This window comes from Dendropsophus ebraccatus, chromosome 6 (assembly GCF_027789765.1).
Source record: "Dendropsophus ebraccatus isolate aDenEbr1 chromosome 6, aDenEbr1.pat, whole genome shotgun sequence".
Taxonomy (NCBI): domain Eukaryota; kingdom Metazoa; phylum Chordata; class Amphibia; order Anura; family Hylidae; genus Dendropsophus; species Dendropsophus ebraccatus.
In genome coordinates this window covers 69908466-69930250 of record NC_091459.1, presented here as the reverse complement: position 1 = coordinate 69930250, position 21785 = coordinate 69908466, and the positions used below count along the sequence as shown (strand labels likewise).

At 39.5% G+C, this 21785-nt stretch overlaps 1 protein-coding gene across 2 annotated transcripts in view; it reads left to right on the top strand.

Moving 5' to 3' along the window:
• Positions 1 to 17354, top strand: part of FXR1 (FMR1 autosomal homolog 1) — a 46412-nt gene extending 29058 nt beyond the window's left edge. The window contains exons 5-17 of one of the 2 annotated variants that reach the window (XM_069975126.1): positions 407 to 555; positions 1718 to 1811; positions 3947 to 4063; positions 7120 to 7290; positions 8710 to 8788; positions 8899 to 9008; positions 10140 to 10226; positions 10316 to 10523; positions 11138 to 11341; positions 14582 to 14782; positions 15015 to 15095; positions 15787 to 15878; positions 16943 to 17354. In XM_069975126.1, coding sequence (XP_069831227.1) covers positions 407 to 555; positions 1718 to 1811; positions 3947 to 4063; positions 7120 to 7290; positions 8710 to 8788; positions 8899 to 9008; positions 10140 to 10226; positions 10316 to 10523; positions 11138 to 11341; positions 14582 to 14782; positions 15015 to 15095; positions 15787 to 15878; positions 16943 to 17110 — 1761 coding nt within the window. In that variant the 3' untranslated portion in view covers positions 17111 to 17354. The remainder of the gene's footprint in view (positions 1 to 406; positions 556 to 1717; positions 1812 to 3946; positions 4064 to 7119; positions 7291 to 8709; positions 8789 to 8898; positions 9009 to 10139; positions 10227 to 10315; positions 10524 to 11137; positions 11342 to 14581; positions 14783 to 15014; positions 15096 to 15786; positions 15879 to 16942) is intronic. The other variant, XM_069975127.1, reaches the window with a different exon arrangement.
• Positions 17355 to 21785: the final 4431 nt, after the last annotated feature.

Sequence of the window (21785 nt, the reverse complement as noted above, 5' to 3'; positions counted from 1 at the left end):
GGTTAATATTCTTGGAGGTGTCGGTAATATGGAAAATTATTTAGTTTTGTTAGATACGTGGTCCAAACAATATTCAATGTTTCCAAATGTAAACTAATGCACTTAGGGAGAAAGAATCCTTTATCCGAGTATCATATTGGCAGTTCTGTGTTGGCAAAGGCTGCAGAACCAGGCGGTGGTGGAAAACAAATCGTATGCTGGGGTGTATAGCTAGAGGTATAACCAGTAGGAAGAGGAAGATTGTAATCCCGCTTTATAGAGCTCTAGTGACACCACATCTGGAATAATACGTCCAGTTCTGGAGACCTCCTCTAAATAAGGATATTGATAAAATAGAACGGGTATCAGTTAGACAAACTTTGACGTGGTTTTAAACTAAGATTTTAAACTTTTTTTTTTTTTCTAGTTTTATGTTATTGAATATGCTGCTTGTGATGCTACCTACAATGAAATAGTGACGTTTGAGCGACTTCGACCTGTCAATCAGAACAGGCCAGTGACAAAGAATTCTTTCTTTAAATGCATGGTGGATGTTCCAGAAGACCTGAGAGAAGCGTAAGTTGCCTTAATGTAATAGTAAAATAACCCTGAATTTTGTGGGCTAAACATTTTATAATTTATATCTAACCTGATGATATTTCCCTATAGCACAGAGGGTGCTGACGTTGAAGTTTCTTGCCTTCATCTTTGGTGCCATTTTTGTTATATTAGCTGTTCACCTTTTATGCTAACTAGGTGTTTTGGTGCACTGCTGCCCCACAGTGCACAGATCAGTCCCCAGCCAACCTGCTCCGATAGCATTCATTAGGAGTGGCGGGCCAGCCCGGGGTGGATTTGTGCATTTGGTAGTCCCCTCCCCAGTGCACCAAACGCCTAATTAGCATAAAAGATATATGGCACTGAGGATGAAGGTAAGAAACTTGCCTCAGATTTCTGTGCACTATAGGGTGATAACAGCTGGTTAGTCTTTTAACCTGCTGATAGTTTCCCTTTAATTAAAGGAGTACTCTAACCATTTATTTATTAAACTTAATTAACACACATTTGGGTCAATTTACAAAATTATCTGACAGATTATCTGCCAAAGATTTAAAGCCAAAGCCAGGAATGGATTTAAAAAGAGAAGAAATCTCAGGCTTTCCTTTACGACTTGATCTCTGTTCATAGTAAGTTCCTGCTTTGTCTTCAAATCTTTGGCAGATAATCTGTCAGATAATCTTTCTTTGTAAATGGACCCTTACAAAGTTATATAACTTAGTAATGTGTGTTAATAAGCTATCTGGCCCCAGGCCCCAGACCCCAACCCCTCCCCTTGGGTCGATGTCGTCAGAGCAGGGGGCGAGCCTGGTCTTCTTCCTCTTCGCTGTCTTCCACAGCAGTAAATGGGAGAGGAGAAGTCTTTTCATTAGCTGGGGCGCATTACATGGCTTCCAGCTTTCTTGGCCCTGATTGGCATGGGCATCGTCAGCCTTTTCTCTCCCATTCACTGCTCTGCATGACTGAGACTGAGATCCGAGGATGACGGGCACACGTCCGGTGGGAGATTCAAGTTGCGTTTGTCACCGGAGGGATGGTAAGTATATCAGCGCTGTGTGTCTGTGTTTGTCGGAGTACTCCTTTAATGATAGCCTTGTAAAACAGTATCTGACCGCATGGTTGTGATTGTAAAGTTACTATTTGGTACCTCTAATAATGCAGCTGTTGTGTTTTTATGCAGGTGTGCCAGTGAAAGTGTGCATAAAGAATTCAAGAAAGCCGTAGGAGCATGTAGAGTGTATTTTAATTCAGAAAGTAATCAATTAATTATACTGGTAAGAATTTGCTTATGGTCAAGTAGGGCTAAAAGATGAGCTGCTTGAGTGGTTTTCAAATCCGTTTGACTTGATTCTATAAGGGGATTTACTCTAGTCAAAAACAAAACAAAAAGCTGGTTGGAGTATAGTGCTTGTTAGGGAGCAGGAACAGAAATTAATGCAGAGATTTATCAAAGGGTGTAAAATTTAGACTGGAGCAAACTGCCCACAGCAACCAATCACAGCTCAGCTTTCATCTGTGGTAAAATGAAAGCTTAGCTGTGATTGGTTGCTGTGGGCAGGTTACACCAGTCTAAATTTTACACCCTTTGATAAATCTCCCCCTGTATTACTATTCCTTGCTCTCCTTCTTTTCCCCTGTCTCAGTCTGAGACTTGTGTTGAGCGATCGGGTTTGACCTTATCAGATATCGAACGCTCACTATTTTATTCCTCGTTTATGCAGAAGGTGGATGCCACCAGGGGGTCTGGAAAACATGGAGACAGCTTATGGCTGATTTGAAGAAATCTCATCTATATATTGCATAAAAAGTTTCACATGGCAATTGAAGAAACAAAAGCGGAGCTCTGATTGGTTTCTAAAGGCAGCAAAAATAGTAGTTTTTTGCTGTAGTGTGTTTTGTTCTAATTATTAACCGTGCAGGTCACTGCAATCGCTAGATATCAAATTTAATTAGTCTGTTCGTGTTTTTGCTTTTACTACTTCTGCACTGTAAAGTTGACGCACAATGTTTTGTATGTTTGACCTTACATTTTTGTCACTACAGAATATATACATTTATGTTTATTTTTTTAGTTTGTTTTTGCAGATTTTTCTTTTGAAGGAGAAGTCTGGCGCAAATCTTTATTGAAGTATTGTATTGCCCCCCAAAAGTTATACAAATCACCAATATACACTTATTACGGGAAATGCTTATAAAGTACTTTTTTCCCTGCACTTACTACTGCATCAAGGCTTCACTTCCTGGATAAAATGGTGATGCCAAGACCCGACTCAGCAGCCACAGCCCGCACAGCTCTGGGAGTCGGGTCGTGACATCACTATTTTATCCAGGAAGTGAAGCCTTGATGCAGTAGTAAGTGCAGGGAAAAAAGCACTTTATAAGCATTTCCCATAATAAGTGTATATTGGTAATTTCTATAACTTTTTGGGGGCAATACAATACTTAAAGTGAAACTGTCACCTTCTTTTTGCATTCTGACATCTCTACACAGGTGTAAAGGGTAAATCTAGTGTTTTTCATACCTTATTTTATATCATACGTCATGGTGCTTGTTCAAGTAAAAAGTCATCTTTTATCAACTGCAGATTGTGTTAAGTGGGCGGGGCCTCGCGGCATTAGTGCCACTTAGCCCCGCCCACAACACAAATGGGCGTCAAGGGGGTGGTGCCAACGGTGCCGTTGTGGGCGGCGCTAATGCCGCGAGGCCACGCCCACTTAATACAATCTGCAGTTGATAAAAGGACACTTTTTACTTGAACAAACACCATGACGTATGATATGAAATAAGGTATGAAAAACTCTATAAATTTACCCTTTACACCTGTGTAGAGATGTCAGAATGCACAAAGGGGGTGACCGTGTCACTTTAAATAAACATTTTTGCCAGACTTATTTAAACAAGACCCATAACCTTTTTGTTCTATGTTGCTGTGAGGGATGCTTGTTTGCTGAATGAATTGAAGTTTTCATAGCAGTTTCAAACATTACTACAGGTTAATGTAGCATTTACTATGACATATAAAGAGCTTAAAGGGGAACTATCAGCAGGTTACACAAATCTAACCTGCTGCGATGGGAGATGCCAAGGATGAAGGTATGTCTTTTACCTTCATCCTCAGCGCCATTCCTGTCTACCTTGCTGATAGTTCCCCTTTAATGACTGGGATGTCAATTATCCTCTATCTCAGCCATTAAAGCAGGAAGTCAGCTATGTATTACAACCAACACTCACAAGTATGCCCATGCCATCCCAGCAATATTATAGTGGCTTTCATGACATGTATAACTGCTGCAACATAATAGTAGATTTCTGGTTGGGGAGGAGATAAGGTATTTATATGTTATGTAGTTTGATAAACACACATTTTAGGTTAAATATTAATATATCATTTTTCCCCCTTATTTCAAGTCTGCAAGTGAAGCAACTGTGAAGCGGGTAAATATACTGAGTGACATGCACTTACGAAGTATTCGCACAAAGCTGATGCTCATGTCAAGGAATGAAGAAGCCACCAAACATTTAGAAGTATGTCCCTTTTTTATATATATATATATATATATTTCACCTCTTACGTTTGTTCCCTATCTTACTTCTAATTACTTCTTTAGAAATTAAAACGTTCTATGCAGATTTTACTAGATCCACAATTATTTATTTACTTAGGATAGGTGACTCCAGTCAAGATGCCTTTCTCCTGGCCAGGAGGGTACGAATTATTCAGAAAAGCTGAAATAAATACAAATGCATTCAGAAAAATTTCAGCCTCCTTCACCTTTTATATTGCAGCCATGTGCTAAAAAAATTTGGAAAAAAAAAAAAAACATGTTTTCCCTTTCATTACCTGTATTCAGTTGCCCATAATTACAAAGTGAAAACAGAATGTTAGACATCTTTGCAAATTTATTGTAAAGAAAAAAACTTTTGCATTGATAGAAGTATTCAGATCCTTTACTCAGTACATAAGTCGAAGCACCTTTTGGCAGTGATTACAGGCTCCAGATGTCTTGGGTATGATGCAACACTGTTCATCTGAGTTTGCGGATTTTCTACCTTTCTTCTTCTTTTAAAGGGGTAGTGCGGCAGTAAAGAATTATTCACAGAATAACATACATTACAAAGATATACAACTTTGTAATGTATGTTATGTCTATGAATGGCCCCCTTCCCCGTGTCCCACCACCCCCACCCGTGTACCCGGAAGTGTGGTGCGCTATACATTACCTGTCACATGCCGACCCCCGTCTCCGATCTTCAGTCAGTGACGTCTTCCTTGGCCGGCCGACTGTTCCGAATGCCGACCGCCCTCTGCAGCGTCATCCGATGCTCAGCCGCGATTGGCTGAGCATAACTGTGCTCAGCCAATCGCGACTGAGCAGCTGATGACGCAGCCGCACGGGGAAGGGGGCCGTTCACAGACATAACATACATTACAAAGTTGTATAACTTTGTAATGTGTGTTATTCTGTGAATAATTCTTTACCGCCGCACTACCCCTTTAAGATTAACAAATTGGATGAGGACAGCTATTTTCAGGTCTCTCCAGGGATTTCTAATTGAGTTTAAAACAGTGCTTTGGCTGGACCACTTAAAGGGGTACTTCGGCTAAAATATTTTTCTTTCAAATCAACTGGTTTCGGAAAGTTATATAGCTTTGTAACTTCTATTTAAAAAAAAAAACAACTCCAGTCTTCCAATACTTACCAGCTGCTGTATGTGCTGCAGGAAGTGCTGTGTTCTCGCCAGTCTGAAACATTGCTCTCTGCTGACATCTCTGTCCATGTAAGGAACTGTTCAGAGCAGTAGTAAATTTCCATAGAAAACCTATCCTGTTCTGGACAGTTCCTGTCTCGGACAAAAGTAGCAGCAGAGAGCACTGTCAGACGGGAAAGAATACAGCATCTGATAAGTATGGGAAGGCTGGAGCTTTTTAAATAGAAGCAAATTACAAATCCATATAACTTTCTGAAACCAGTTGAATTGAAAGAAAGATTTTCAGCAGAGTTTCCCCTTTAAGAACACTCAAAGTTGTCCTTAAGCCAGTCCTGCAGTCCTTAACCCTTTAAGGACCGTGCTAACTTTCGTTTTTGCGTTTTCGTTTTTTCCTCCATGTGCTTAAAAGGCCATAGCACTTGCATTTTACACCTACAGACCCACATGAGCCCTTATTTTTTGCGTCACTAATTGTACTTCGCAATGACAGGCTGAATTTTTCCATAAAATATGCTGCGAAACCAGAAAAAAAATTATATGCGCAGTGAAATTGAAAAAAAAAAACACAATTATTTTTCTTTGGGGGGGGGGGGGGGCTTCATTTTTACGCCGTGTGTCCTATGGAAAAACTTAGTTGTTATATATGTTCCTCAAGTCATTACGATTAAAACGATATGTAACATGTTTAACTTTTATTGTATCTGATGGCCTGTAAAAAATTAAAACCATTGTTTACAAATATACGTTCCTTAAAATCGCTCTATTCCCATGCTTATAGTGCTTTTATCCTTTGGTCTATGGGGCTGTGTCAGGTGTCATTTTTTGCGCCATGATGTGTTCTTTCTATCGGTACCTTGATTGCGCATATGCGACTTTTTGATCGCTTTATATTAAATTTTTTTCTGGATTTGATGCGACCAAATGCAATTTTGCAGTTTGGTTTTTTTTTGCGCTTACACAGTTTACCGTGCGAGATCAGGAATGTGATTAATTAATAGTTCGGGCAATTACGGACGCGGTGATAAAAAAACATGTATATTTATTTATTTTTATTTGTAAAATGGGAAAAGGGGGGTGATTCAGACTTTTATTAGTGGAGGGGATTACCCTTACAGTAATATGAAGCCCCCTGGGGGACTTCTATATACACAGAACTGATCTCCCATTGAGATCAATCCTGTGTATATAATAGAGCAATGATCCATCAGATCGGTGCTCTATTATAATGGTCTGCTGCAGACCATCTGAATAGATTGCCGAGCCGGGATCAGCGTCATTCCGACGCTGAGCCCCGGCCGGCTCATTAGAACGGATCTCCCCTCCGCGAACGCATCGCGGGGGGGAGATCCCCCACTGGACACCAGGGAGAGGGGGCACAGCTGCTATTCAAATGCAGCTGTCAGCTTTGACAGCAGCATTTGAATAGTTAATTAGCCGGCCGCGGCGATCGGCCGCGCCGGCTAATACACGCGGTCCCTGGCTGCACTTAGCAACCAGGGACCGCGCGCTGCAGAGAGGGCTCACGTCGGGAGCCCTCTCTGTTTACTCTTAACGGCCGCATGACTGGTATACTCGTCATGCGTCGTTAAGAGGTTAAGCCTGTCTTGGCTGTATGCCAAGCAGACATGTGGATGCATCCTAAGGGTAGCTTAGAGGATGCTGTGGGGGGAGGGGGTTTTGGTAAGGGAGTGGGAGACTTGGCATGTCACCAAATGCCTCCTCCTGCCTGAAAATGGTCTATTACAAAAGCTACAATTTTCTTATAAGACACTGAAACCCCACCCCTCACTATGGAGGAGAAAAGAGAAAAATACAGTACTTACAGTTAGGGGAGATGAAATGTCTTCTATAAAGTAATGCTTTTTTTCTAGTGTACAAAGCAGCTAGCTGCAGCATTTCATGAAGAATTTATTGTTCGAGAAGATTTAATGGGGCTTGCAATAGGTACACATGGAAATAACATCCAGCAAGCCAGAAAAGTTCCAGGTATTACAGCTATCGAACTAGAAGAAGACAGTGGAACATTTCGGATCTATGGAGAGGTGTGTTTAAAATGTACAGCTTTTTCACTGTTGTGCAACTAAAGCATGTAAACTGTATCTAGTAGATTACTTTTGCATATAAAGTACTTAGAAGAAGTCCCAAGAAAATGAAAAACTGCAGGCTGGTAGGTGTGTGAAAAAACAAAACTTAAGCTTGCCCCTCCTTGTGCCACTGTTGTGCTGCTTCCGGGTCCTGAAAATTGCCTCTGGCTCTTATCAGATGGAAACAGAGTACATCATGACCCCCCCCCCCTCCCCCCTTCATGTTGGGAGTTGGGAGAGCTGGGTCACCCCCCACCCCCTTCATGCTGGCCATCCTGCTACAAAGCATAACCACCAGCAAAAATGTCAGGGGTCGGCTTGTTGGCTGATTTAACTTTTGTGCAGCTATAATGGTATGTTTACACAGATTTATCTGACAGATTTTTTAAGCCAACGCCGGGAATGGATTTGAAAAGAGGAGAACCCTTCGGAGAAATTTATCAAGGGCTTCGCACCCATTAGTTGAATAATTGGATTTTTCACCCATTTTTGGTCTAAGTTGTATTTATGAACCAGTATACGACTGTTGAATTTTTATTAGATGCAATATTTTTTAATCTGCCTGTTTTTGAGTATTCACCCAAGAGTTCGCATAATCTGGGATAGCGTCCAATTTATCATTTGCCACTTTTTAAAAACTCGGACGAATTGGAGCAGGCCTATGTCTGGTCAATACCAGGTGCATATGCTTGTGCATTTTTTGCAATCTTTTGTGACCTTTTTGTGCGACTTTTCACTTAGATACAATCACTATGGCAGTGCTACATTTTAAAGAATCAGTCACAAGATATTGGAACAAAATATACATCAATCCTCATTAGAATAGTCTCACACATAAAACTCCTTAGTAAATGTCCCCCTTAGTCTTTCCTTTATGACCGATTTTGTTTATAGTCTGTTCCTGGCCTTGGTTTAAAAAATCTGTCAGATAAATCTGTGTAAACGCACCCTAAAAATCATAGTTTACATCGTGATGCGGGAAAAACAAAATGACCATTTTTTTTGTGGGTCACAATTGAGCATGTTTATTATTTGAATAGTTGTAAACAATTAGAGCCATTACTCTGTACTGTGTGTGCAGTGATAGTCGTTGGTGCGCATTATTACATTGAAAATACGTCTGATTTTTTTACAGCCATAACATACACGGTATGTGAACAGATCGAAATGTTTACTTTTTAGCAGCCTCCTCATGGAGTCTCAGCAGATTTTAAGACCCAGTGATGAGAATGAGAACTGCAAGATTTCAAGATTATTTTATAATATGGATAGTAAAATGGAGAATGATGATTTATCTAAGTATATGTTTAAAATAAAAACTTTATTTAAACAATTGGTTATTTGGATATATGTATACCATTTCTGCTCTGTTTTTAGAGTGCTGAAGCAGTAAAAAAAGCTCGAAGTTACTTGGAATTTGTGGAGGACTTCATCCAAGTGCCCAGAAACCTCGTCGGTAAGACTTAATATAATTTTCTAATGCGCTCCCAAAATTTGGGATGTGTTGACATTTGTCAGAGCTATATATAGTTTGATTTTAATGTACATTATTCTTCTTTAATGCAGGGAAAGTTATTGGTAAAAATGGAAAAGTCATTCAGGAGATTGTGGATAAATCTGGAGTTGTAAGAGTAAGAATTGAAGGCGATAATGAAACAAAGTTACCCCGTGAAGATGTGAGTTTCCTCATTATCACATAAATTAAAGCTGGTGTGACTTTGCCCCCCCCCCCCTTTTTTTTTCTTTTTTTTTGAAAGGAGTATTCCTATCTCAACTTAAGTTAATATCGTAGGGCACATAAAGAGAAATATTTTTGCAAATACATTAAATTAGCATGCTTGCCTCCATCTCCTGATATGCCGCTCTTTTCATCCCCTTGTTTAAAGCTTGTTGTCTAGGTTACAGACTACCACTTTGCTCTAAACGCAGTGATCTAACTAGTGTCTATATAGTTATAGTATTTATATTTGCATATACTATACAGTATTTATACACTATGGGGGAGATTTATCAAAGATGTGTAAAGTAGAACTGGCTCAGTTGCCCCTAGCAACCAATCAGATTTCACTTTTCATTCCTCTCAGATTCCTTGGGAAATGAAAGGTGAAATTTGATTGGTTGCTAAAGGGCAACTGGGAAAATTCTACTTTACAATAGTTTAATAAATCCCACTATATCTCCATACATTTACATTATAGCTATAGACACTCCAGTCAGATCACTGCTTTTAGAGCAGAGTGGGGGTCAGTAACCTAGACAATGAGCTGTCAACAATGGGAAGGAAAGAGCGAACACATGAGGAGAAAGAGTTAAGTTTGCTAAATAAACGTATTTGTAAAAATACTTAACTTGATGAACCCTATAAATTTTTTTTTTTTTTTAGTGTACTTCTATGAGTAAGTGTACTCTAAGAACTTACTGACAGCAGCTCCCTGTGTACCTCATGACACTAAAATCAGACTCTCCTCTTCCAGGCTGTGCTCTCCTGCTCTGTGGTAAGTCATATACAGACTCAGTGGTGGATATGGAGGCGGGGCATGCTCACATGATCCTCCATGTTGGCCATCTTATGGACAGAATCACTACAGAGCAGGACAGCACAACCTGGAGGAGGGAAGTGTGATTTTAGCTCTGAGGTACACAGGGAGCTGCTGTCAGTAAGCACAGTGAGTACACCCACCAATACTGTACACTGAACAATCTTACTGTAAAGTGGGCAACCCCTTTCTACATTGAGATGTAAATACCTCTTTAAGGTACAATACTGTTCGGTTTTTAATGCCATCATTTTTGTTTAATCTTCACAGGGTATGGTTCCATTTGTTTTTGTTGGAACAAAAGAAAGCATTGGAAATGTCCAAGTTCTTCTAGAATATCACATTGCTTACCTAAAAGTAAGTTATAGTTTGAACAAATCTTCTAAAACTCTGTGGTAGTTTAGTTTTGTAAGAAGAACCTAAAAATGTTGGCATTTTTTTTTTAGGAAGTAGAGCAGTTAAGACTTGAAAGACTTCAAATCGATGAACAGCTTCGTCAAATTGGTATGGGTTTCCGGCCATCTTCAAGTCGTGGCACAGAGAAGGAAAAGGGTTATGCAACTGATGAAAGCACTGCCTCATCTGTCCGTGGGAGCAGGTCCTACAGTGGAAGGGGTCGAGGTCGTAGAGGACCCAATTATACATCTGGTTATGGTACGTGGGTTCTAACCATTTTAGGCTGTGTAAAAAAAAAAAAAAAGGCTGCTGTCCTTATAAAAAAAAAAAAAAAAACGACCATTGTTATAAAAAAAAGATTTTTTTTTTTTTTTACTTTCAAAATTAGTGCATCAACATAGCCTATATCCGTGTGTTTACTTTCTTCATATTTTTTTATTTATTTTTTTTTGTAAATTAAAACTATATTTTTCACTTTACATGAAGGCTGTTGCAGCCTTTTTAAAGGGTATTACAATTTTTTTTCCAAAACCCTGTTTTTGATGCTTTTTTGAGAATTTTCAGGTGAATACTCAAAACAGGCAGATTAAAAAAATGGTTGCATTAAAAAAATATTTGAATCAAATAGACAACTAGTCCAAAGATGGGTGAAAAATCCAATTATTCATCTTAAAATCCCCATAGACTGCTAAAATAATAAGGCTTATAAAATAAGGCTTAGGTACAGATGTACTGTAGTCTGCTGACGAAAGTCTGTATGTGACTTAAAAAAACCTAAGACGAAAAAAGAGAAAGCTATAAAGCATTCTTATTTGTCCCCAGACATAATCTATTACCTTGTCATTTGTAATGTATGATTGTTTGGTATAAAGGTACAAATTCGGAATTATCCAATCCCTCTGAAACTGAATCTGAAAGAAAAGATGAACTGAGCGACTGGTCTCTAGCTGGTGAAGATGATAGAGAAAATCGCCAACAGAGAGACAGCAGAAGGCGCCCTGGAGGGAGAGGTCGTAGTGGATCTGCAGGACGAGGACGTGGAGGATCTAGGGGTGGCAAATCTTCTATCAGCTCTGGTATGCCTATTTTATTTAAAAAATATTTTTTGATTCCCTTGGTGCCTGTCTAAAATGTTATCTAAAATTGCTGAGTCAGTGCTGGGGTATACCTCACAGATTACTCAATATGTTGTATATTTGTAGCTTCTAATGATGGAGCTAGAATTTGCCAAATGGTGGTGCATTTTCTGATACATTTTTATCATGAGATCGTTCTTCTGCCCGTGCCGGGCCTCAGCGTCGTAATGACGCTGATCCCGGCTCGGCAATAGATTGCTGAGTCCTGCAGCAGGCCACAGCAATCTATCACCGATCTGATGGATCTTTGCTGTGTATATACACTACCATGTGTTTAGGGTCATTGTTCTGTTGTAGGATAAAATTGGCTCCAATCAAGCGCTGTCCACTGGGTATGGCATGGCGTTGCAAAATTAAGTGATAGCCTTCCTTATTCAGAATCCCTTTTACCCTGTACAAATCTCCCACCTTACCAGCACCAAAGCAACCCCAGACCATCACATTACCTTCACCATGCTTAACAGATGGCGTCAGGCATTCTTCCAGCATCTTTTCATTTGTTCTGCGTCTCACAAACGTTCTTCTCTGTGATTCAAACACCTCAAACTTGGATTCATCCGTCCACAACACTTTTTTCCAGTCTTCCTCTGTCCAATGTCTGTTCTTTTGCCCATCTTAATCTTTTTTTTTTTTTTTTTTTTTTTTTTTTTTATTGGCTAGTCTCAGATATGGCTTTTTCTTTGCCACTCTGCCCTGAAGCCCAAAAGCCTCTTCACTGTAGATGTTGACACTGGTGTTTTGCAGGTACTATTTAATGCAGATGCCAGTTGGGGACCTGTGAGGCGTATGTTTCTTAAACTAGAGACTCTAATGTGTTTATCTTCTTGCTTAGTTGTGCAATGCGGCCTCCCACTTCTTTTTCTACTCTGGTTAGAGCCTGTTTGTGCTGTCCTCTGAAGGGAGTAGTACACACCGTTGTAGGAAATCTTCAATTTCTTAGCAATTTCTCGCATGGAATCGCATTCATTTCTAAGAACAAGAATAGACTGTCAAGTTTCAGATGAAAGTTCTCTTTTTCTGGCCATTTTGAGCGTTTAATTGACCCCACAAATGTGATGCTCCAGAAACACAATCTGCTCAAAGGAAGGTCAGTTTTGTAGCTTCTGTAACGAGCTAGACTGTTTTCAGATGTGTGAACATGATTCCACAAGGGTTTTCTAATCATCAGTTAGCCTTCTGAGCCAATGAGCAAACACATTGTACCATTAGAACACTGGAGTGATAGTTGCTGGAAATGGGCCTCTATACACCTATGTAGATATTGCACCAAAAACCAGACATTTGCAGCTAGAATAGTCATTTACCACATTAGCAATGTATAGAGTGTATTTGCTTAAAGTTAGGACTAGTTTAAAGTTATCTTCATTGAAAAGTACAGTGCTTTTCCTTCAAAAATAAGGACATTTCAATGTGACACCAAACTTTTAAACGGTAGTGTACAAGTCCCCCAGGGGGGCTTCTAGTTAATGTAAAAAGAGAAGTTAAAATGTTTTTTTATTAATAAAAAATCCCCTCCCCTAATAAAAGTCCAAATCACCCCCCTTTTCCCATTTTACAAGTATAAATAAATAAACATGTTTGCTATCGCCGCGCACGTAATCGCCCAAAATATAAATTTATTACATTCCTGATCTCGCACGGTAAATGGCGTCAGTGCCAAAAAATTCCAAAGTGCAAAATTGCGCATCTTCAAAACCAGAAAAAAAAGTAATAAAAAGCGATCAAAAAGTCGCATATGCGCAATCAAGGTACCGATAGAAAGTAAAGATCATGGCGCAAAAAAATGACACCGCCCCATAGACCAAAGGATAAAAGCGTTATAAGCCTGGGAATAGAGCGATTTTAAGGAACATATTTTTGTTAACAATGATTTGAATTTTTTACCGGCCATCAGATACAATAAAAGGGTGAACCCAGGGTGAACGGCGTAAAAACAAATACCCTCCAAATAAAAGAAATGCGTTTTTTTATTTTTTCAATTTCACCACACATTGAAATTTTTTTTTGTTTCACAGTGTATTTTTATGCAAAAATTGTGCCTGTCATTGCAAAATACAATTAGTGATGCAAAAAAGGGCTCATGTGGGTCTCTAGGTGAAAAAATGCAAGTTCTATGGCCTTTTAAACATGAAGTGGAAAAAAGCTCAAAAATGAAAATTGGCATTGACCTTAAGGGGTTAATAAAACCTACACCACAGTACCAGCAGTTTTGTGTGGGAGTGTTTTATGTGTTAAGAGTGTTATAACATGGATGATTGTTGCAACAATGCAGATACCATATCGACAGCAGGTTGTGCACAGCAGATCCGAAGCCATGTAGGTACAGTACACTCCAATTAAGAGAATAAGGAACACAATGCTGCATCTCAAGAGACGGCTGTTTCACAAAATCATATGATTGAAGCGGTCGTTGCTTGGATGCACTGATGTTTGTCTTTCCCTCCCTGTACATGTGCCTCAAGGTCAGCATTTCATTGCATGCCATGTTCCTTATTATGTTAAGACATTTAAAGGGGTACTCCAGCGCTGCTTAAAAAACAAAACACAACAATCATAACCATAGTTATTACATTTACCATCCCTCCGGAGTCTGTCTCCGTTTGAATTTCCTGCTGTTTGCAGGTCCCTGAACCTCCTGTTGGTGTCCTCATTTTTCTTTACTTCCTGGTTTGGGCTTGCCCATGATGCACTTTGTCTTCTGTGATGTCTAACTGACTCATTAAAACTGTTAGATGGCTTACATCTTGCTCAGCCAATCAGAGCTGAGCAGCCTGAGTCATCTGACAAAGGGAGGCTGTCTCCCTCTTGATGATGTCATTGTCACAAAATGGCTGCCACAGAAAAGCCTGGGGTCAACCGTCATTCGGTAAGAATGAGTTTACTTCACTTCCTGGTGGGAAGTTAAGGGGGGGGGGGGGTAAGATAGGTGATTGAAGCATATTACAAAGTTATATAACATTTCAGTTACTGGGAAAAAGCTTTTTACTGGAGTACCCCTTTAAGTTTTGAAATTTGGTACTAAACTACCAAGCTGGCCTGTGGATGATTTGCTGAACTTTTGTGGTCAACCAGAAGGTGCAAACCCCTCACTAATCTAAAGCTTGTTGGACTGACAGTTCTATAAATTTAGTTAATAGGTGCACAAATGATGTTTTGTTATATTTGGCTTTTTATCCTCAGTGCTGAAGGATCCAGACAGTAATCCGTACAGCTTACTTGACAACACTGAGTCAGACCAGACAGTAGATACAGATGCAAGTGAATCTCACCACAGCACTAACCGCAGAAGGCGATCACGAAGGAGGAGGACTGATGAAGATGCTTCTCTTATGGATGGAATGACTGAGTCTGATAATGCATCTGTCAATGAAAATGGCTTGGGTATGCCTCTAAATTTTTGCATTGACTAGAGAAAATTCTTTCACGCACATTTTATACTGCTAGTCTGTACAAAATACATAAAACCTGTGTACTGTTTTTAGTTTGTGTCTATTACAAGACCTATGCTTACAGTGGTTTATACTTTATTTCAAATTACATAGGTGTATTACATGATGAAACTTGCCTTCATCTTATAGTGTAGTTAAGATTTTGATGCACTTTACTGTTACAGATGATAGTGAACAAAAACCCCAGCGACGCAATCGTAGCCGCAGGCGTCGCTTCAGGGGTCAGGCAGAAGATAGACAGCCAGGTAACTGATATAGGTGTAATTTGTGATAACTAATCTGCATGGAAATGCACTGCTTTTAGTTCCAGGTACTTGTGCTATTTTGTGTTGGGGGGGGGGGGGGAGAGATTTATTTATTTATTTATTTAAATGGAAAGGTTATGATACCATAATGCTAGTTTCTCCTCAGATACTAAAATTTAGACCATGCCGTATGGTTTAAGTGCCTGCCCTAGGATACTACCCTGCTCTTTCTTGTTTTGATGTTTTGTACTAATGTGTTAACAATGCACAGACAAACGCCTATGCAGTGTGCCTTAGTGGATGTATTTGTTTTCAATGTAACACAGTATTTTTACAGTAACACTGGTTAAAGCACTTGTGTGTATGCATTACTAATGTTGAGAAAATGTTACACATTCAGGGGGGGAATTTAGATAGACCCGTGTTTCATACTCTGTTTTTAATCTGAATTACGCTGCAGTAAGATGTGCACCACAGATGTGGCTTTCCATGCTCCGTCTATATACCGGCATAACTTTCCATTGCAGTTTACACTTGTTTCTTGTGTAAGAAATGAGGCTTATGCAAAACTTTGCAGGGTTTTTACACCAGTTTCTGGCATACAGTGTACGATAAATTCCCCTCTAGATGTTTTATTTGTTTTTACATTTCTAATCTTTATCATACTCTAATGCTTTCCTCCTGTTTCCAGTGACAGTAGCAGATTATATCTCAAGGGCAGAGTCTCAGAGCCGGCAGAGAAGCCTCCCTAAAGAAGCACTGGCTAAAGGCAAAAAAGAAAAGGTGAGCAGTGATTTTTTTGTGGCTGAAACCACTAACGTTCATTTCTAAACCTATGCTATTGATGTTTTCATTTAAGCCATCTTGCAAATGTTAAATTACCAGAATTTGCTTGACCATTTACATAGTTCATTATATATTTACAGTAGTGATTTGCTGTGCTGCTGCTTATTGCAGCCCTATTTCCACTATTGCTGATTTTTACAATGTGTGTAGATTGCACAGTTGCAAATCAAAACCTTGTAGTGAATAACAATGTATGTTAGAGAGGTCTTCAGAATAGCCATGAAAGTGTACCTGTCATCATAAAAAAACTTTTGACATGTCAAAGTTTTGATGAACACTCAGAGCCGTGAGAATGAGTGGGAGAGGGCCCTGCTTCATTTTTCTTTATGATGACAAGTACACTTTAACAAAATCTCGAACAAGAGTGATGAATATCCTTAGTTACTGCACAGGTTCTTATAACTCCTCACAAGTACTAATACTTCAAAAAATATATGCTAGGCAAGGAGAGAACCCTCCCAGCGTGGTCTGTTAACATGTATTAGTCCAGGGGTGTCAACCTGAATGCATAGTGGGTTAAAATAAAAAAAAAAATGGACAAAGTCGTTGGCCAACCTTGATATTTATTGAAGAGTGTGTGCGGCATTCTTGATATAGTCAGGGAAGCATCCACGTCACTGCCGCATGTACCGCCCCTGATGCAGATTGGGCTGTCCCCAGAACCTGCCACCATGTCATATCTATAGTTCACCTTAGGAGCTGCACTTTTAAAATGCCTCCTACCCACTTATACTCAAGACCCCCATCCATAGTGTCCAAAATGTAAAAAAAAATGTCAGATTATAATATGGGTAGTCCAGGCAGTTGTCTGAACCGCCCATATTGTAATTAATTGTGCTGTTGCCAGCCCAGCTGTAGGAAATCAATTGATTTTTCCTCCATGTATAATGGCACCAGGGACCAGAGTTTGAGATGCATGTATGGATCAATAATTAATGAAAATCTGTAATAGCTTGTTTGGTATAACTTTTCTCACCTGTAACTAACTTCCTATTGTACAGGTAAAGGATGTAATTGAAGAACATGGACCTTCTGAAAAGGTCACAAATGGACCACGGGGGTCCAATGGTGACAGTTCTTCAAAGTCACTGACAACAGCACCTGAAAGGAGCGCTGCAAGCTGTCAAGATGGGAGCAAACAAGAAGCCATACTGAATGGGGTGTCCTAAATGGAGTGTCCTAGTTTACAGTTCCTTTACATTACATTTTACAATAGTGCTTGTACAAGCTTGCCAAAGATAGATTAAGGATCGCCAGTCTTTACACCACACTTTCAGTTCCTCCATTTGGAATAAAGAAAGGGGAGGGATCCTGATAAACATGTTAAACATAAGTTGATACCTACTGTGTTCTAAATACATCATCAGATGTGCCTTGAGATAGTATACGAAACATTAAAGAAAAAAAGAAAAAGTGCTGGCTATAGGAAATGTTTTGTTTCAAATATGGCATTGAATGGGGGGATGCTGCATAATATTTGTTCTGAAAGCATTAGCTGCTTTTGTTACGTTTTTAATAATATGCAACCACTTCTTCACCTGAGGAAAACTAGAAAATGCAGTCTAAAAGTATTTTGCACTGAACTGTAACTTCTCCATTGGTTAGGTCTGGAAACTGGTCGTTTTAATACATGTTTTTTTTGTTTTTTGTTTTCTTTTTATTAAAAAAAAAAAAAAGCTGTATGGAGGGAAAAAAAACTGCAGACCACTGGAACACAAATATACATCTGCAGCTATTGGCAGTGACTGTTCTTCATTGGAGCTTTGTTTGGTTTATTTATTAAACTGTACAGTATTTAAAATCAAACATTGCTATAAACACTAAACTGAACGTAGTCATGTCCACAAAGGCATAATCCTAACTACTGAAAAAGTTCAATTTCCAGAATGTTTCTCCTGTATAAAAACTGCATATGTTAGTCCTTAGTATGGTATTTTTATTTTTGTTTTGGTTGTTTGATGTGCAATATGTTTTTGTATGCAGGTAGTTAAAAAAAAAGAAAAAAAAGAAAGAAAAACAAAACAAAAAAACACAAAAAATAAACTTTGATCTTCCATTTTTGATTATCAGCCTAGTTTCCTATTGGGAAATGCAATGATTTCTTAACCCCTTCACTGCTTGCATGTCCAGCAGCGGAGAGGTTAATGTGTGTATCAACATGACATTTAATTCTAAGTGGTGAATACAACTGACCAGTTTTAAGTGCTCGATTACACTCACAAAGTAAGCATTGAAAAGCAATGTGATTCCTTTTTGTACTGGACATATATCCTTGATTTACATCGTGTTGCGATTTATAGCCTGATGTTGGCCACTGGCATTGGAGGCTGCCCTCTTCAACTGGACAGAGATCCGTGAAATAAACATCTTTCCAGCACATACTTTTCAAGCATATCTTGTCTTCTTCTTTTCAACCTTCTTATTTCTCAGTTCCCTGTTACTACTTAACTGAATTCTTGCTACCACATCCAGCTTTTAGCTATACACTCTACAATAGAAAATGTTAAAATTTAAAGTGCTCTGTTGGTATTTCCTAACCCAAGGTATAAATGTAAACTATGAATGTAGTCATAGATAAAGCAATAAAGGGAATAAAGAGTGCATGCAATGTTTTGTAATCAAAACTTTTTTTTATGGTTAACAAAGTTAGAGTTTCTATTAAATTAATAGGTGGTTATGGTTGAATAAAGAAGGAAGCAACACATAGGGAGATATTTATTTAAAGTCCGACATTTTTTTTGCGCCAGGCTTCAAAATGTCCCAGCAGCGCCGATGCATCCTAGGTTTATGTTGAGGCACAATGCCGCTATATAAATCCTGTACGCATGTAGTGAAGCCAACGGCAGCTCAGATCTGGCTTAGGTTTCTTAAACATTTTTCCTCTGGGGGAAAAAAAAAATTTAATGGACACAGGGGCAGCGCCCCCTGTTCTGCCCCTCCACGCCCCTCTAGTGTGACTGATGTTGAGGGGCCAGATGCGAAAATTTATTACATTATCTCCAAGCTGGTGTAGATTTTTACAATGATATACACCTGCTAGCAACAGTTCTTGTAAAGCACAGCTGGCTGTCTTTGAACTTTGTGTCGCTCTGCTCTGGGTGGCTGGTAAAGCTGAATCCAGCCCTGGGAAATGGAGGAGTTTCCCAGCACTAGATCCAGCTTTTCCAGGCACTGAGAGTTGAATTACAAAGAGTTCAAAGTCAGCAGGCTGACAAATCTACAGCTAGCCTAGCGAAGCGTTTTGCTTCACTTGTATTGTAAATTCGCTCATCCATAATCATTTATCAATCACACTCCCCTGCCCAACCAGCAGACAGCAGGGGGTTGATAAATACCCCCCCCTTCCCCAGTGTCCCCATGACTTGGCCTGTTTATTTGTAGGTATACTGCAATGTGAAAGGGCCATTAGTTGTAGCCCTTGTGTCTCACTTTTTAAACCGAGTTCTTATCCTTGTGACACTATTTAATGCAGATTTTTCCAAAAAGAAATTCCTATTGGAGCCATGTAAAAGATGGTATAACATTAGACTTGCCATTTGCATAACGCCGCCTTAGTCATTGACTACTATAAATTACCAATAATTGTCATTTATTTTGCCATACATTTGTCGTGGGTTGGTTGGACTTTATGCCACTTTCACATGGTTTAACCCCTAGACGACCCTGGACGTAGGGTTACGTCATGGAAGTCTGTCCCCAGACGACCCATGACGTAACCTTACGTCCTGGGTGTTTTTCCCGCTATGAAGCGCGCTCCGGAGCGGAGCGCGCTTCATAGCAGGTGGGGGCCGGCTGCAGTGAGCAGCCGGGACCTCACCGGTAATGACACGCTGCAGCGATCGCGCTGCCGCGTGTCATTAACCCCTTAAACGCCGCGATCGCGCCGCGGCGTTTAAGTGTAAGTGACAGGGGGAGTCCCCTGTCACTTACCGATCGGGACCCCCGCAGTGTGACTGCGGGGGTCCTGATCGTTGAAACGGACTGCCGGGGGTCTCTTACCTGCCTCCGTGCGGTCCGATCGGCGATCTGCTACACTGAGCCTGCACAGGCAGGCTCAATGAGCAGATCGCCGATAACACTGATCAATGCTATGCCTATGGCATAGCATTCATCAGTGTAGAAATCACACTAATGTATGTAAAAGTCCCCCAAAGGGACTTCAAAAGTGTAAAAAAAAAAAAGTTCAAAACACTATTACACTACCCCAAAACCCCTCCCCCAATAAAAGTCTAAATCACCCCCCTTTCCCATTATATAAATAAAACATATAAAAATGAATAAATAGATAAACATATAATATACCGTAGCGTGTGTAATTGTCCGATCTATTAAAATATAACAAGCGTCATTGCGACCGGTAAACGGCGTACACGAAAAGAGGGGGAAAAGTGCGCAGATTACCTATTTTATGTTACATTATATATTAAAAAAAATCAATAAAAAGTGATCAAAACGTCCGATCTTCACAAATATGGTATTAATAAAAACTAGAGATCATGGCGGAAAAAATGACACCCCATACAGCCCCGTAGGTGAAAAAATAAAACCGTTATAAGCGTCACAATAGGCCGATTTTATTCATATTTAATTGCCAAAAAAAAGGATTTCATAAAAAAAATACATATACAACATTAGAGAATCTGTGTAACCTGCATATGGTTGTGTTCGGACTGACCTATAGAATAATAGAGTCATGTCGCTGTTACCATATAGTGCATTACGTAGACACAGGAACCCCCCAAACGTTACCATATTGCATTCTTTCTTACGATTTCACCTATTTATATCTTTATAAATAATATATTTGGAATTCCATCATACATGTTATGGTAAAATGAATGACGCCATTACACAGTACAACTATTCCTGTAAAAAACAAGCACTTACATGGCCTGTAGATAGAAAACTGAGAGTGCTAGAGCTCTTAGAAGGGGAGGAGGGAAAAACGAAAGCACTAAGATCAAAATTTGCGCGGTCCACTGGGTCATTTTGGGCCTGGTCCTCAAAGGGTTAAAATGCAAAAAGGTGCAAATCTTTTGAATGTACTTTTTCCATGTGGTTTCCACTCTTGCTTTTAGTTTACAAATAGGGGAACATACTAATCAAAATGTGAGTGTGACCTAAGTGCAGAGGCTTACCTGCTTGTGTCTGTCCACTCATTGCATATTTATTAGTCCATGAGTTTGTACTTTGCAGCATAATTCAGTAACAACCCCCCATTGAAAGATTATTGAAGATTGCAACATGTTTGGACCAACTTAGATTATAGCCTTACTATAGTAGACTATAGCCCATGGTTGTTGCTTCATAATAACATTTGTATGCTACCATACAAGTATGGCAGGGGCATTAATAATAGGTAATCTATACTTCAAGGGTGGTACTTTTAACTAAACTGATTTGTGGCTAATGTGCTTATCATAGTTCTACTGAAAAAAAATATGCTATATGTCCAAAGCACATGTAACAATTCAAACACCGGAAGTGAATTCCGCAAGCAATGCTAGCTGTACACAAAGGGGAAAGTTTAAAAAGCATTCTTGCAGTAAAAATGTCCTTTGTTACCCATTGTAACTAATCATAGCTGTTTTTCAGTTTCAACTCCCGAATTCAAGTAACCCTGTACTCTGGTAGACCATGCTATGCAAAGTAAGCTATAATGTAGCCATTTTTAGGATAGTTTATTTTTAAATTAAAGGGAATCTGTCAGCACCCGTACTCTTCCTGAGGTGCTGACAGTGTGCTGTAGTTGGCAGTCCCCTAGTAAGCATGGTACCTTTTGGTAATGTGTGCAGTGGGTTATGCACAATATATTGTTTAATCTCTGAGCCCAAATGTGTTGTA